Here is a 15537-nt window from a genome sequence, read left to right as displayed (position 1 = left end):
AGCACATTTGTCAATAGCCTGTACACTCATATCTGATTTGGGGGAAAAAATGTGATGGGTGCAATAGGTGCTATGATTTCATCTTACAGTAATGGAATCTGTAACTAGCTTAAAGCAATGTTTTAGCAAGCACTTTAGGCTCAGTCAGGTAGGCGAACGTGTCCTTAATAAAGAAGGAACTACAATACTTTACCAAGTCTCATGTACTTCTAGGTAAGTTCATGTAAGTTTCTAAAAAAAACATAAGCATCTTTTTACGTTCATAAAAGCTAAAAGATTGGCTTTAGTTACTTGAATTAAATGGATTAAAATAAGAGCTACTGTGACTTACACATGCTTATAAGAGTGACTCTCTATAAGAAAAAGGTCTTGCTCATAACATATTTCATTTTTTTGTTGTTGTTTTTTGGGTTTTTTTTTGTTTTTTTTTGTTTTTTTTAATTCCTGCTGAGCCAAATTTTCTTAGTGTATCAATATAGCATTGTTTTAATTACACAAGGACTTTGGTATCTTTACAGGCTGCTTTGCTATGCACTTTTTTTTTTTTTTTTTTTAATTGGTGTCATATCCTCACTATAACAGCTGAACATCTTCCACTTTGAATTTGGTCAGTGTTACAGATACTCATGTTGGACTGTATCTTCTGCTGTCTTATTGTCACCCAATAAGGCTGATTCTGGAGTAAAATCTCACGGATTTTACAATTTCACTTATTTTCTGTGAGGCTCTTGTTTAAGTGAAGATTTGGTCCTTAGTCACCTCCTAGATGATGATAAGAGTAAATATGAAACAGACATGTTGCTTTCCCACATTATTGTATCATATAAGGTCTGATTTGCTGATAGATAGGAAAATAAATTGCAACAGCTAATTTTGCACAGTTCAAAAGATACATAGATAGCCAGTGCAGTAAAAAATAGATTTTTTTTTTATTTTGTTTTTACAGAGTCACTATTGTGAACCAAATCCGAATTTCCAGTTTTCAAAGTTCAACAACAGGTACCTTATGACAATACTGAAATCTCCTGGTTCACAGCATGTAAGTACTTTGTGTCTGTTTTATGAGTCCCATTCAGTTGTTCAGCTGTGGAAGTCTGATGCCCTGATAAGTAATGCTTGCCAGAAAACTAGAAATAGTTTTCTATTTAAAAACATTGCTTTTGTTCTCACACATTTCTTTCCCCTAGAGTTACCTGGCACAAAGTTATCTTTTTCCCTTTCTGCTGCCTACTCTCTGGAGTTTAGCAATATGTAGAGCCAGCCATTTGCAACATGGTTACTAGTTGGCTAGTACTGCACACGAAGGAGGACTTTAGTATTGGAAGGGCTATGTATTTTAGGTGTCCAAGTTCTCTCCACAGTTATAGCCCACATTCCAGCAGACAGTAAGCTCCTGCCATTCTGGCTACCCTCGTTGTGTCAGACAGGTGCTTAACACATCTCAGGATCTGGGTTACAACTTCGTGACTTGCTTGGCTGAATGCAGAAAATCTAATGTGCTCAGACACACTTTAATACGTTTGATAGAAAGTACAGGATTTTTTGTTGTTGCTGTGTTTTTTGTTTGTTTGTTTGTTTTAAGTTTTATGTCATTTGCTTTGTGCATACTTTAACTCTAATGAAGATTTAGTAGACTTGATGTTTTTGCTTGTTTTCTGTTGGTTTGTTTTGTTTTTTACATATGAGCATATCTTCTTAAGCGTTTTCCCTGTCAAGTAATTTTTTTAAAATTATTGTCATCTAGTGTAACATCATACATTAACATTTGATTAAAACAGTCTCCTTGTGGTTTTGCATTATCAATTTTACGTCCCAATGTATCTCACTAATAATAGCACTTTTCCCTGTAATATGACAGCTTTTGCTAATTTAAATTTCAGTAACCGTTTTTTCATGATGTGATGAAGTGTCAGTAAAAATGATGGGGACATCCAATTCATATGTAATACTATTTAAACTTATTTTTATCTCTGTGACACAATCTGTCTCAAAATGAATCCTCACCATTCAAAATAAGCTCCTTCCAGAATTCACAGGATGCATTTCATTATAATGTCTGATGTGGGTTGTGTGCATGTGAGAAAACATGACAGGCTCTAACTTCAGAAAAATTGTACCAGGGATGTATCCTCCCAGCATTTTATTGTCTTTAGAGGTATCAAAGCAAAAACAATTATAATAATTGTCTTAAAATATCTTGTTTGGAAGACCAGTCTGTTGCAGGAAATGTTTCTGCTTGTTAATGAGTCTGTTCTGCCAAATCCTGACATGTCTTCAAAGGATGGGGTCCCCCCAGTTCCTACTAGGAAATTGCAGGGACTCCGTAGCTCACAAGAAAAGCTCATCAGTGTACTGATTCAGTCTCATCAGTAAAAAGGTTTTTAATTGACTCCCCAAATCTGATTTCTAATCTTTTTGTGAACATTCACTTTGAAGTTCATCTGCAATCTCTCTCAGTAACTCCTCAGGAAACAAGTCTTCTATTCAGAAGAGTTCTCTTATAAAGTAGATAACCTAAACTTGCCTTCCCTAGTTTAGCAGTATCCATTAATTTCTGCAATGTATTCTTGGTCAATCTCCCCCAGTAATCCTTTCTCTATCTTCTATATTATTTTGTTTCAAGTATTTCAACAGATCTTTTAAGGAAGTGATATAGCAAATGGCTCCTAGAAAGAACAAGCACATAGAAGTGACAGACTTGATATAACATAGACTACTATGGGTTGCAGTTAAAGTGTGTCTCAAGACAGGCTATGACTACTGACTGTACCTGAGACGACAGTAGCTCCAAAGTCTCAGTATGCACAAATAGAGGGCCCTATTGATCACTGTCGACATAAACCAATTTTTTATTAGCCTATTAGATGGATGCATTACCAGTTTCCTGAATCGTGCATGTCAAAGTCTGTTTTTACAAACAAGATGCACATGTAATTCACAGGCACAGTCAGTTGTATTGCAGACAGGTGCACACAAGAACTGAAGCTTGGCCAAGGGGAGCCATCCTTGACTTTGTTTTTTGAGTAACACACATAAAGCCAGATATGGACACGTAGGGAGGCAGCTAAGCATAACTGACCACAGTATAGACAGATCTATAGTTACAAATAGGGACAGCAAAAGGAATCATTTCAGCAGGAAGTTTTTGGAAGAGGGCAAAAAGCATTAGGCAGGATTAAATGGGTTTGCAGGTAGAGACTGGGGAGTTTAGAGAATAGAAAGCAGTTGAATCTTTAGTGGGTTGTATGCCTTTCTCTTAGTATGTAGTCTCCTAAGAATATTAATGCGTTCATACATTCAGGCATTTGACTTTCATTCTATGCTTTTGCAAAACAGTTTCAGTTTTCTATACTGAAAATCTGTTGCTATCTATTAACAGTTTAATTCAAGTATAGTAATGAATTATTTAACCAGTATTTAGCTAACTGTCTGCAGAGAAAAAGTAAATTGAAAATTTTAAGGACTTCTTAAATCTTAAGGACTTCACAATATGTTCTAGCTTATATTGGACCGCTGAAGACATAGCGTCTTTTATCATTCAAGCAATGATCCAGATTTTCATCCTTCTAACTACAGTGAAGAGCTATATTTGCGGAATAAATATTAGCAATGAATTTTAGTATAGCTGAAAGTAAATATACAGCTTACATTCAGCAATGAAATGAAGCTGAAGTTAACGGTGAGTCACTATGTAAGATTAGTTCTAGGAATGTAATCCTTAAAGATTCTTTGTCAGATTGGTTTAGGCAGGCACAGCTCACTATTCTGAAGCATGCATCTCTATTTCAATAAAAAATGTAGGGGAATAAAGTTGGCAAGAGGCAACACTAATTCCATGCCACCACCCTGAAACAGAATTGCTTCAGAATATTCGGAAAGACTCATAGTTGAAAGGAACAGAGGCTGCAGAAAAAGCTCAAGCACATAGTTACAACAATAACAAAGCAATTAATCTATGCCATGCAAGCACTTAGGTGTAAGGCTAAAAACAACAGAGTAGAACACCAAAAAAAAAAATTGTTTTAAATGTGCAGTATCAGTTCCCCTTTGGATTGTCAAATTTGCTAGATTTTTGTATCAATCCCCAGAAGTAGCTGGCAGCCACCACACCAATAGCAAGTGGCTCCCTCCAGCGACAAAGCTAATGCTGCTTCTTGGGTCATGCTGAACAGCAGGGCAGCCAGCATGCTCTTTCTCCCCTAGAGACTGGGAGTATCACCTTCAGAAAGGGATCAGCCTCCACCACCATCGGGCCTGGGATCTTGAGTCTGCTTCCAAACCTGAGTCTGATCAGTCTTGAAAGCTGCTGTAACACTATGAAAGTACAATAAACTACAAAAAAGACCAGATGATTACAAGGGATCTGTATATTGTCTGGATATATACAGCCTGGGTGTGGATAATGCAGTGCAACAGATCCTGCACCTTTAAAACTTGAAAAAGCAAGTAAAATGTCACCTAAACCTACACTACAGCATATTAAGAAAAATGTATATATTGAAAAAGGCTAAATATATATATATTTAAATATATATATATTTAAATATATATATATTTAAAATAGAGATATAACAAATATTTGATGCCATTTTATAGCACATAAGAGTAAGTAATATTCGTGCCTTGAAGTTCTTGCAAACGTATCGGTATGATAACAATCTAGATATTTATTTACAAGGGCCATATTCATACCTCAGTCATACTGGCATAAATCCAAACCAGTTCCATTACCTGTTGACTATGAACTTTTCTGGTTTATACTAGTCTAAGATAGTTTAGCCTTTTGCTTTACCAATTTAGCAAAATATATATATATATATATATTTAATCTTGCATTTAAAAATTTTTAGTTTTCTCCCAGAAGTATTCAACATATATGAGGATATAAGCTAAAATGTAGTGTACATTGACAAGCTTAATTAGTAAAAAAAAAAAAAAAAAAAGTTATTCTGCTGAATGCACTGAAATCAAACTAACTGTAGTTTATTTTGCTGAATGTCTTGAAATAGACTGAATTTATCTCTAATAAGGTTTGTTTTGTTTTGTTTCCAAGCAAGAAAATAAGCATTAAATGCATCTTCCTCTCATTCTTTTTAATCTAAGGAGTTTGTGTTAATCAGTCATATATTTATTATCTAGTGTAACAGGATATAATGGTCTCTGCATTTATTTTGCTATTATTGTTTGTTGTACTTTAATGACATTATAATTTCAAATTTTAGTAATTTTATTTCTTTGGTTCCTAGCAATCCACAAAGACCAAAATGCACAGAGAATAGCATATTGCAAAATCTATCACACTAACCGCCAGCTGGAGGGACAACTTGGTCAAGTAATTTCATGCTTGTTTTCTTCCATATTTTCTTTATAACTGCCCTAAGTTCTTCATTTGCTTGCTCTAGGTTACCTGTGGCAATGAAATAGAAAAACAAAAGATGACCAGTATGTTTCAACTAGCTGCAATGAATGATCCTTGGATATTAATTAGCTGTTTACATATAAAGACTGTGATAAAGACTGTTAGCAGCAGGCTAAGGTACGTGAAGTATCAAATAATAATACTGCAGTAATCCAAGAGAAGAGTGTAAGAGAGAACTCATAGGGGCTTTCAAAGCAGTCTCTGGAGTACTTCAGAAGTCAACAGTAATTTACAGATCTTGGTTCTGCTCTGTCACTGCTTAATACCTTCTGCCTAAATTGTGCAGAACATGACAAATTGTTCTTTACAAGCCACTTCTTTCCCGATCCAAAGCTGACCTCTTTTCTTTTTTTTTTGGTCTAATCACAGGATTTACTCAATTGTGCAGGCATGCAATTTCAGGCATCCAACTACTGAGCAGTTTTCCCATGCAGTGCTACCCTAACCCAGAGAACAGCAGAAGAAATTGGAACAGGAAAAAGTAAAAGACAGTAAAATAATGAAAAAAATATAAAAACAAAAAGCAAAATTCCTCAAAACATACCATAATTTTAAAACCTTTTCCCTTTGTGATGCAAATGACAGAAATTCATTCTACACAGTCAGAACTGGTCTCCATCAAACCAGTGATGTCACTTTCAAGTGTGCAAAAGCTGCAGTTGCACTAATGTGGGATCTATGCACTGACTTAAAGAGCAGTGAGGAAGGAACATCTTGGTCATCCAGAGAGGGGAACTCATTCATTCCTTGCACTAGAAGTCCTGTTACATCACTGCTGAATGTTTCTATCTGAGCAGATGAAAACATGTAATATTTTCTGATATTACTTTGGCTTTGGTCTCACTACCTCCTTCTTTCATTTTCTCACGAGTCATTCCTAGCAATAGTGAATACAATCCATGATCTAAAGTCCAATAAAATCCACTGAGACTTAGAGAGCCTTATTCATTTCCCACAAAATGAATTTTTCTTCATTGTATTTTCTGACAAGACTTGGCAGGTAAAACCCTTACCTTCTGTTTTTATCTTTAGAGCAGTCCTAACCAAAGCAAACAAAGTAGCATTGAACATGACGGTTCCATCACTGTTCAGTGGCATATTCATGGCTACTAACCTCTGTGAAGGAGAAAAGAAAACTGTTCAAAAAATCAAACCCCTGTAACATTCATTTCTGAAAAGCTGACATAATCAAAGAATAATATCCACTGAGAGGAGTAAAAATTCTGTAACTTTTCAAAAAACATTGAGCCTTCTGTCCAACCTGTCTATAATAAACACCCAATACTGCTTATTTCTGATACTAGTCATATGTATGCTTCTACAAATGATAAGACTGCCCAATAGTTTTCATAGATAATTTTTATTGAGCTAATCTGCAGACATTGAAGCAATATCAGGGACATATGCAGTTATTCAAAAGCATGCACTCCAGTTGCACTCATGTTCCAGGCTTCCCATGGAGTGCTCCAGCCTCATGCTCCATGAAGAACCACAGCACCAGGTCTGGCTTACATAAACTGATTCATTTCTCAGGTGACTCTTAAATAATGCTGTGCATCTTTTACACTATCTACATAGAATTAGTGCGAAAGTGATTTTCTTCTTTGGGTTAGCCTCTTCATTAGAATTCCTTAAATAAATTAGTACTTGTTCATCTCCTTTGCGTTGCTTTTCAACTTTTATATTACAATGTCATTTATCCTTATCCAGATTACACACTGTGCTTAACAAGTTCTACTTGAAATTTCTGCTAATTTTCAGTCTTCTCACTTCTGGACACTGTTTGGACATTGTTATTCATTTCTTATTCATATTCATTTCTCACAGTCTACACCCTTCAAACTCAGATCTATGTTTCACATGCAGCAAACATTTCATGAATGCAACTGTAAAAGTACTGTATCAAAACTTAATTGTGAACTAAAGTAAACTACCGCCCTCTTCTCCCTGGGACTAAAGAGAAACCAGGAATATCACTGGATCACCAGCAATGCTAGACTGAGGTATCTCATATATGCCACAATAATAGAATGATAGATTTACAGACCAACTCCTTTTATTTTGATGCTCTGTAAAGAATTTTATGTTGACAAAAGCTACTTAAATGGGTACACTGAAGGAAATGACACTGCTTTTGCTGCTTTAAGTTAAACCTGCATAAAACTGGGAAAACCCAAGTGGAGGACACCTTGTGAATAGACAGGTGTACTGTGCATACAGAACACACATCTGGCAGAATTGAACGAATGAATGAATACCTGTGAAAGAAGCCTACAAAGGAAATAGGGTAAAACCTACCTTGCAGGCCACTCGGTGAGGGCATAATTTGCCAAAACCAAGTGGTGGCTGAATGCGTCTCAGTAACGTAACCACATCAAGATGCTTTATTCTTCCCCTAGAAGCAACACATATCAATTACCAAATACCAAATATGCATGCATTCTCAAAGAATATACTATGCTCTGCTTTTAGTGTTTTTATCAGATGAATCTTACCAGAGAAATGCTTTAACTTACTTTGCCTCAGGGTCATATTCTGACCATATCCTTTTGAACTCATCCAAATGATGTGGACCCAGGATGGACCAGTCACGTGTCAAATAATCAAAGTTATCCATAATGACAGCCACAAATAAGTTTATTATCTAAAATAAAATAAAATAAAATAAAATAAAATAAAATAAAAAAATAAATTAAGAACACAGATCTACTTGAATTTTTTGGAAATACAAATATTTCCAATAAATAACTTTATGAGGTAGGAGCTTTAGAATTCAAATAAGTCAATAAATAATGTTTTTTGGCAAATACTATTGAATATCACAAAAAAATACTTGCTGACCATTTAACTGCTTAACTGGAACTATCAAGCAATCAAATGATTGTGGTTCTGTTGTATAATACTCAGTCTTTGACATAGGCTTTTGAATGTTTTTGTTTCTCTTCCTTGACTTGCCAGATCAAAGAATGGATCCAACATGTTTGACACTGTATAGATTTCAGGAAACACTTTTCATATTTACAGGATTCACTGATATGACATTGAGACTTCTGCCTATGTTTCATCAACATAAAAGATGACACAAGAGAAGGGGTATGTTTACAGTGGTCCAGTATTCTGTTTGACCAATCTCCTTTTGCAAGGAGAACAGTACTGAGAACAGAACAAATCAAGCAGCTTAGCCAAGACACCTGCAATGAGGAAAAAGGGATTTTTGCAGATTGTTTTAGAGCAAATAATTCATTATGCCATCATTAGAAAGAAAGTTTATAGTTTGCATCTTGCGCACCACAGTCTGAGCACACTTTAGAGAGACACATATCCAAATTCTGATAAGTTTATATAATACTCGTAAGTCAAATGAACTGCAGATTCATTATTAATGAATATTTAATGACATTATTGAAAAATGCATTAAATAATAGCTGATGAAAAGAAGGTTAACAGCTTTCAAATGTCCAAGGAACCATTTCCTGTACACAGGGAGGCCTGTAGTCTGAAGAACATTTTGCGAATTTATTAGCCTTCAGTATAAGATACAGGATTTAGGAGCATGTATGAAAAATACAACCTTGCAAAAATATTTTAGCGATAGGATTCTAAATTCTTCTCTGACCCTACTACTCTTTTAGTTGAAAATAAATTTAAAATGTTGAAACTTATTTCTGCTAATAAGCACAAGCTGAACTCACCAAAAACGCACAAAGCATGTAAAAACTGATAAAATAAATGATGGCAAAATTGCTTCCACATGTGTATTCTTCCCCTGGATTATAATCGGATTCTGGATCACAGCGTTTTCCAGGCAAACATGCCAGCATGATTTCCTGCCAGGCTTCTCCAGTTGCACACCTTCATAAGGTCACAAAGAGAATTAAGTATTATTTGATCAAAATGAAGTAGAATGTATTAATTTGTTACATTCTGATAAAATGTTTGGAGCCGTACATGCACAAATGTGAAGACAGGACTCAAACTCCTCAAAGCAGAAATTAATTAGAAATTACAGAGCATGTTTCAGAAATGAAAAGTTTAGATCTGACACTGCAGGCAATTTTATAAGGTTCAATAGTACACCAGAAAGGCTCACATGTAAAAATTTGAACTCCAAACTGTCATTTACAAGTTAAATACCTATTGCAGTGGGGTTGTAGTGTATGGAAGGGGAGTTATCGTATAAAAAAAAATGTAATAAAAGTTAAAAGTAAAAGTTGAGTTGCTTTTTTCTCTCCATGGCTGAGGAAATGTTTCTCTCTTATTTCTGCTGTTGCCTTTTTTTTTCTTTTTTCTTTTTATTTTTTTTTTTCATAGTTAGGTAATGCTTGTATACACACCTGTGATTTCAAATACTTAAAAACAACCACTTACCTATGACCTAGTTGCAAAGGCAAGTCTTCACATGCATAAAGTGACTTAGCCCTCATTGGGTCTACAGATACAGAGCACTGTAGCTGACTACAGATGTTGAACCTATCTGATTCTAAGTTCATTTTTTCAGTAACACACTCTCTCCCTCAGCTTATATAACCTTCAGCTTATTATCTGGGGATAGTCAATCATCTCATGCAATATGATAAGAATTTTTCCACAAGGCAGAACTGGAAAATGATCTGGGGTTAGTTTACAATTTTTATTTCCCTCCCAACATTCCAAAAGTTTTATTCCAAGCTTTTCTAAATTAAATAATGAAATCTGAGATAAACATCCAAAGCAATTTGAGAGCAATGAACTGAAAGAAGGGGTCATCTGAGAACTGTATTTTTTGCTCAGATTTTTAAATAAATTGTTTTTAACAGAGAATAAAGTGTACTTTTGAAACGAAATAAGGCTGTCTATGAATTATTGATCTATAATGTGTTTTGCATATGCAGATGTTCTGCATATCTCATAAACAAATTCAGTTTTGGCTTAGATCCATGGTGAATGTGGAAGAATTGTCACATCTGATGATACATTTTGGTTGAAAGTCGAGTAAAAAGCAACACAGAAGGCCTAGATGAAACCACACCACTCCTGGCAAAGGTTTACCCTTTTCTCAAGCTCTCTACTGATGAAAATTCCATAATCCCCCAGGATCATTTACACCAAGGTTTAGCTATTTTTATTATCAGTAGGTTTTTCCTATTCATATCTCCCTTCTGCGAGCTACACCCACTACTTCTTGACATCTCTTTGGAAAATATAAAGAACAGTTTATTGTTTTCACCTTTGCAACAACCTTTCCTTTTTTTTTTATTTTTTTTTTTCAAACCATCATGCCAGCTTGCCTGTGCTTCCACAGAATAAAATAAGGGCAAAGTCTTTTTCACCTTCCCCAACACCTGCAGAGAGCCATCAGGGATGACTATTTAGGCTCCACCTGAAGACAGTTCCTCCACAAATACACTGTTCCATAATAGCTGTAATGACTTTGGGCCTGCAGCACCTGAATAGAGCCCTGCTGTACCAGTGGACACTCAGCATACATAGTAGAGAGTACATGCTTGTTATAGGAAATTGCTTCTTACTTGCAGACACATTTTGAACAAATCCACAGAAGAAGGGTTACAGACATTTCTTACAGACCACTGAAACGGGTTGCATTAAGTAAGAGTTCATGTTTACTCACCTGAAGAGGAGCAGCACGGCTTGGGGGAATGTCTGAAAATTGTTGTTTCTGTTTATTTGATTGTTGTCCCTCATGGCCACTTTTCCAAATACCTACAGAAAAACAGGATTTTGACTTTCATCCTAGCAACATGTACTGGGAGAAACTATAGCCATTGTAGTCTAAACCAGCTTCAGTATATATTAAAAGTACTTTCACAAATGTACTAACTCTTTTGAGTAAGTCATGAGATTTTTCCTGACAATATAAATGCAGTAAATATATCACAACTACAAGATAATAATTGTTCATTTTAATTTGGCATCATTAAGTCATAACATTAATACCTTCTCTTGTATTGTAGGTGACAAAATATTTGCTTTAGACTGGCACCTAGAGTCCTCGAGTAAGATTAAAACCCCACTACAATAGATATTATGCATATCTGTAGTAAGAAATAATTGCTGTTCTGAAAACCTTGAATCTAAACAGACACATTAGATGCAAAAGTTGAAGCCAAAGCATAGAGTCCCAGCCTGAGCATTTTGTCCCAGCCAGAGACGGAAATTAGTTCATTTCTCCAAAATTAAACTGCAATTCCTTGGTTGCAAGACCATTCTTTTTCCTCACATTAATACACTGACACAGTAAGGGCTGTTATTTCATTTTGAGAGATTAAGGTCACTGTGCTCTGTATACAAGCTGCTGGACTGTAAGGATATAAGCTTTTTTCAGATTAAAAAAGAAGATTAAGAATCAGGAAGCAAATCTACACTCCATATCACGTTTCCTCATCTCATCATGTTTAATTAGGGCTTCCCTTTGAGTTGGTTTGGGAACCTTACAACTCTGAGATCAAAAGAAAACCTTTTTCTAATCCTTAGCTAGATTATTTTCCTTGTTCTAAATTTCTCTCATGGAAGACAGGAGAAAGAAAAAAAAAAAAAAAAAAAAAAAAGCTAGGATTTTAATGCCATATTCCCAGAACAAATCTGGGAATAAAGTAAAGAATCCATGCATTCTTTCATACATTCATGCACAGGAAGAATAAACCTCAAAGTATACAAAAGAGGAATGGCTCCCCTCAGCAAATGAAGATACTAGAAGCTCACACCCAGTTCTCGTTTACCTTTTTGGAGTTTCTGACTGCCAAAATCATAGCCAATAAAAGGTTTCTACATTACTCTGAAAGCTCTGCCTCATACATAGCACCACTATCAAAGGAACATTTCAATAAGCACTTTGCTCAACCGGTCTCAAAGTAGCCAACACTGAGCTTTTGTTTAATACTAAGGAAACAAACAAACAAACAAGCAAACAAACAAAACCCTATAATTACCTGCATTCCAATGACAGCATAGATGAAGAACAGCATGGCTATCAGAAGGGCAACATAAGGCAGAGCCTAGGAAAGGGACAGGTGCATTGTCTTTTAATAATTTCACACCATAATTTCAATTTACATTTACAAAATAATTTCTCTGTATGCCATAGGCCTTCCCAGCGGTTTTCTTCTTATGCAAGTGCTTAAAATGTTATTACCTGTCATTCTTAATAATCTGCCACATACAATGAACATGAACTTCATTATATTTTAAATTACTTCTGCCAGTAATCCAGGGGGAAGAGCCATCTTTACCAGTTTCAGATTTTATTTTCATTACTACTTCTGACAACACAAATGTACTTCCCACTATACTACATAAACTTCACATTCTTCAGAATTTTCAGGAGACAGGAATGAAATATCTATTTGCTACACTTATGAAATCAGTTTTATACAAACAAAAGATTGAATTTCTCTTTTGTAGTCATATAATAAAAATACGTAGAAGTAAAAGACCTGTGTGTGTCAAACCTGTATTTTTTTTTTTATTATTTTCACAAAAAATCCTTTTTAGACATACCAAATAATTTCTTATGAAGTATTGTAAAAATCTCATTGTAACAGTTAACATTATATGACAAAGAATGAGCCTTGGTCTCACTGAATTAACTGGCAAAGTTTCTTTTAGCTTTAACATGCAAATGAATTTAGAAATTTAATTACTGCTAGCATGAATTTCAAAAGAAATGTTATTTGCACTCTACAATGTATTATATCACAAAAATTGGTATGTAAATAGTTGTAATAATTAAGCAACTTTAAATAAATTTTGCTAACCTGAAATGACTTAATAAATGTCCACAATAAAGTTCTGATCCCTTCTCCTCTGCTAAGCAGCTTCACCAACCTCATCACCCGGAAAAGACGGAAAAAAGTGATGGAGATTCTAGCGCTGTCTTCGGAGTTCTGAAGAGTATCATGGAGAAGTCAAACCAAATACAAACCCAAACATGCAACACTTCCAGATAAACAACATCAAATGCAAAGGTGGAAGAGGTAAGATTTGAAAATGTATCTTGAGGACCTTTTCACCTTGATAAGAATGATATGAAAGGAAAAATTACATGCTAAAAACACAGGACCTGTAGAAATGCTTCACACATCACATGCATTTCCAAGTTTTCTGGTTTGTTAATAAGGATCATGTTGGGTTTGTTTGTAGTAGACTTCAATAGTACATTGACAACAAATGCAAACCACTGCATACACCTTTGTAGTAGGACAGTTATGAAAATTACATAAAAAATTGGTGGAAAATAGAGACATGGTAAAAAGAATAAACTCAAGTAGAGGTAAAACCACCGGGGTCAGTTTACTAATCTTACCCCAGACTCATCAGTTGTGACTGTTTCAGTTGGCTTTGGCTTTAAGAAATTAAGAACATTAAATATTAAAATCAAGTAAAAGATAAAAAAATCAGCTTCACCATAAACAGAAGGAAGGACATTTTTCACTTCTAAACATAAATGAACATCTTTCAACTCAATGTACTCCCAGAACAGAAGATTAAGTACTTATTAAAACCTTCCCTTAGCATTACACATTGGCTGACACACTAAAACAGTGTTGGTGGCTGATATTAAATCTGCTAGTATAGAGCATGTTTAAGAGAATCAATGTAAACTAAATACAAAATAAAATGCCTACTCCCATGGTAAGCCAGTCAAAATTAGACACAAATTTCCATGGTTGTATGAAACTGTGGCAGTAAGCCTTAAGTAAAACTCAAAAACAAAGCTTTGGGGTCAAACTAGCTTTTCAAGGTCCTTTTTCCAATGTGCTTCTTTTGAAAGTTGATTACTCCATCACTGGAACCTAACCATATTCAACAAATTGTTGTTGTATATCACATCTGGAGTTCATTTAAAGCAAAGTAATACACATGAGTTAATTTGTTCATTGATGAGCATCAGGACAGGCAGGGCTTAAGAAGGACAGATTTTTCACTCAGCTGAAGTGGCAGACAAACATTTTTAGCACAGTAACACAAAAGCTAACTCTCCCATGGGGGTGCAAATGAGAAGGCAAAATTTGGAGTCTTTCATCACCTATAAAGTACCTGTACGTTTGAGCTGATATAGCAGGATTGGGCATGGAGAAAGGGCTTCAGGATTTAATTGACCTCTTTGAACAGATCTGTACAAACCACATGAGCTACAGGTAGGGTAGAGAGGCATACCAACTTCTTGTTCAGAGCTAAATTCTTCACTCCTGTAAAGAAGAAACTCACTTCTCTTTTAAAAATGTCTCTGTCCATCTTTGGAGAAATTGTCCCAATATACTAAATGGCCAGACACTTAGGCAAAGCAGCTATCAAAGCTTACAGGACCACATGTCTATGCTTGCTTGTGCATGGACAGATTCACTGCAGCTTTTTCAAAACTGGATGGAAAAGTCTTTAAAAACTTTATAGCACTAGCAAAAATTGAATTTGGGAGGTTAGATCCAAGTGATGGCTCTTACTCTCATCTAAAATGTACACTTTTTTCAAGTGGCACTTCTCAACAATTAGGGTCACATGCAGTAACCATGATGCCTCCCCAGTGCTGCTTCCAACACACTGAGGATACATCAGGCATACTTTCAGTGCTGCAATTTTATTTGAAACAGAGTAAGATCTCAAGCCTTGCTGTTACCTAGGATAAGACCCAGAAGGAAAGAAGGGAACAGAGAGCAGATGAGTCTTTTGAAAATACTAACTGTATATCATACGAACATACTATGGTAAAATAATGATAACAACAGCAATATAATAGGTAGCACTTTCCTGAATCCAGATCATTAGCAGTATTTATTAAAAGACTAATTGTTTTATTTGTTACTTTTTTTCAAAACATATATAATGAAGAAATCAAAAGTGGCTAAAAAACGAGATAAAAATAACCATTTGTTGAACTATATGCAATCTCTATATATGCATTACTGCCCTGCTAGGATTTCAGTATTTTCTGAAACAGTTCTAAAACTGTTTTGGGTTTATTAATAAAGCAAGGCATTAATGTTAACAAAGACCCAGATCTCATCATTAGACTTTAGTAAGCAGACTTCAGTAAGTTTGTAAAATCAGCTATCATGTCTAAGCTTTGTAAGCACATGTATAAAATACATATAAATAAAATGCTGCCAATAAAAGAGAGTTGCTGC

General features: G+C 35.1%; 1 protein-coding gene across 13 annotated transcripts in view; it reads right to left on the bottom strand.

The window, feature by feature from the left end:
- Positions 1 to 15537, bottom strand: part of CACNA1D (calcium voltage-gated channel subunit alpha1 D) — a 194409-nt gene that overhangs the window by 27688 nt on the left and 151184 nt on the right. For 7 of the 13 annotated variants that reach the window (XM_072044121.1, XM_072044113.1, XM_072044112.1 and 4 more), the window contains 9 exons: positions 13719 to 13757; positions 13171 to 13299; positions 12346 to 12411; positions 11028 to 11119; positions 9112 to 9271; positions 7936 to 8063; positions 7718 to 7814; positions 6433 to 6535; positions 5306 to 5407 (listed from right to left, as the gene is read on the bottom strand). In XM_072044121.1, the coding sequence (XP_071900222.1) occupies positions 5306 to 5407; positions 6433 to 6535; positions 7718 to 7814; positions 7936 to 8063; positions 9112 to 9271; positions 11028 to 11119; positions 12346 to 12411; positions 13171 to 13299; positions 13719 to 13757 (916 nt within the window). The remainder of the gene's footprint in view (positions 1 to 5305; positions 5408 to 6432; positions 6536 to 7717; positions 7815 to 7935; positions 8064 to 9111; positions 9272 to 11027; positions 11120 to 12345; positions 12412 to 13170; positions 13300 to 13718; positions 13758 to 15537) is intronic. The other 6 variants (XM_072044119.1, XM_072044122.1, XM_072044114.1 and 3 more) reach the window with 1 other exon arrangement.

The sequence above is a fragment of the Anas platyrhynchos genome, chromosome 13 (genome assembly GCF_047663525.1).
Source record: "Anas platyrhynchos isolate ZD024472 breed Pekin duck chromosome 13, IASCAAS_PekinDuck_T2T, whole genome shotgun sequence".
In the NCBI taxonomy this organism is placed as follows: Eukaryota; Metazoa; Chordata; class Aves; order Anseriformes; family Anatidae; genus Anas; species Anas platyrhynchos.
Note: the sequence above shows the minus strand (reverse complement) of the source record. Positions and strands in the feature narration are given on the sequence as shown.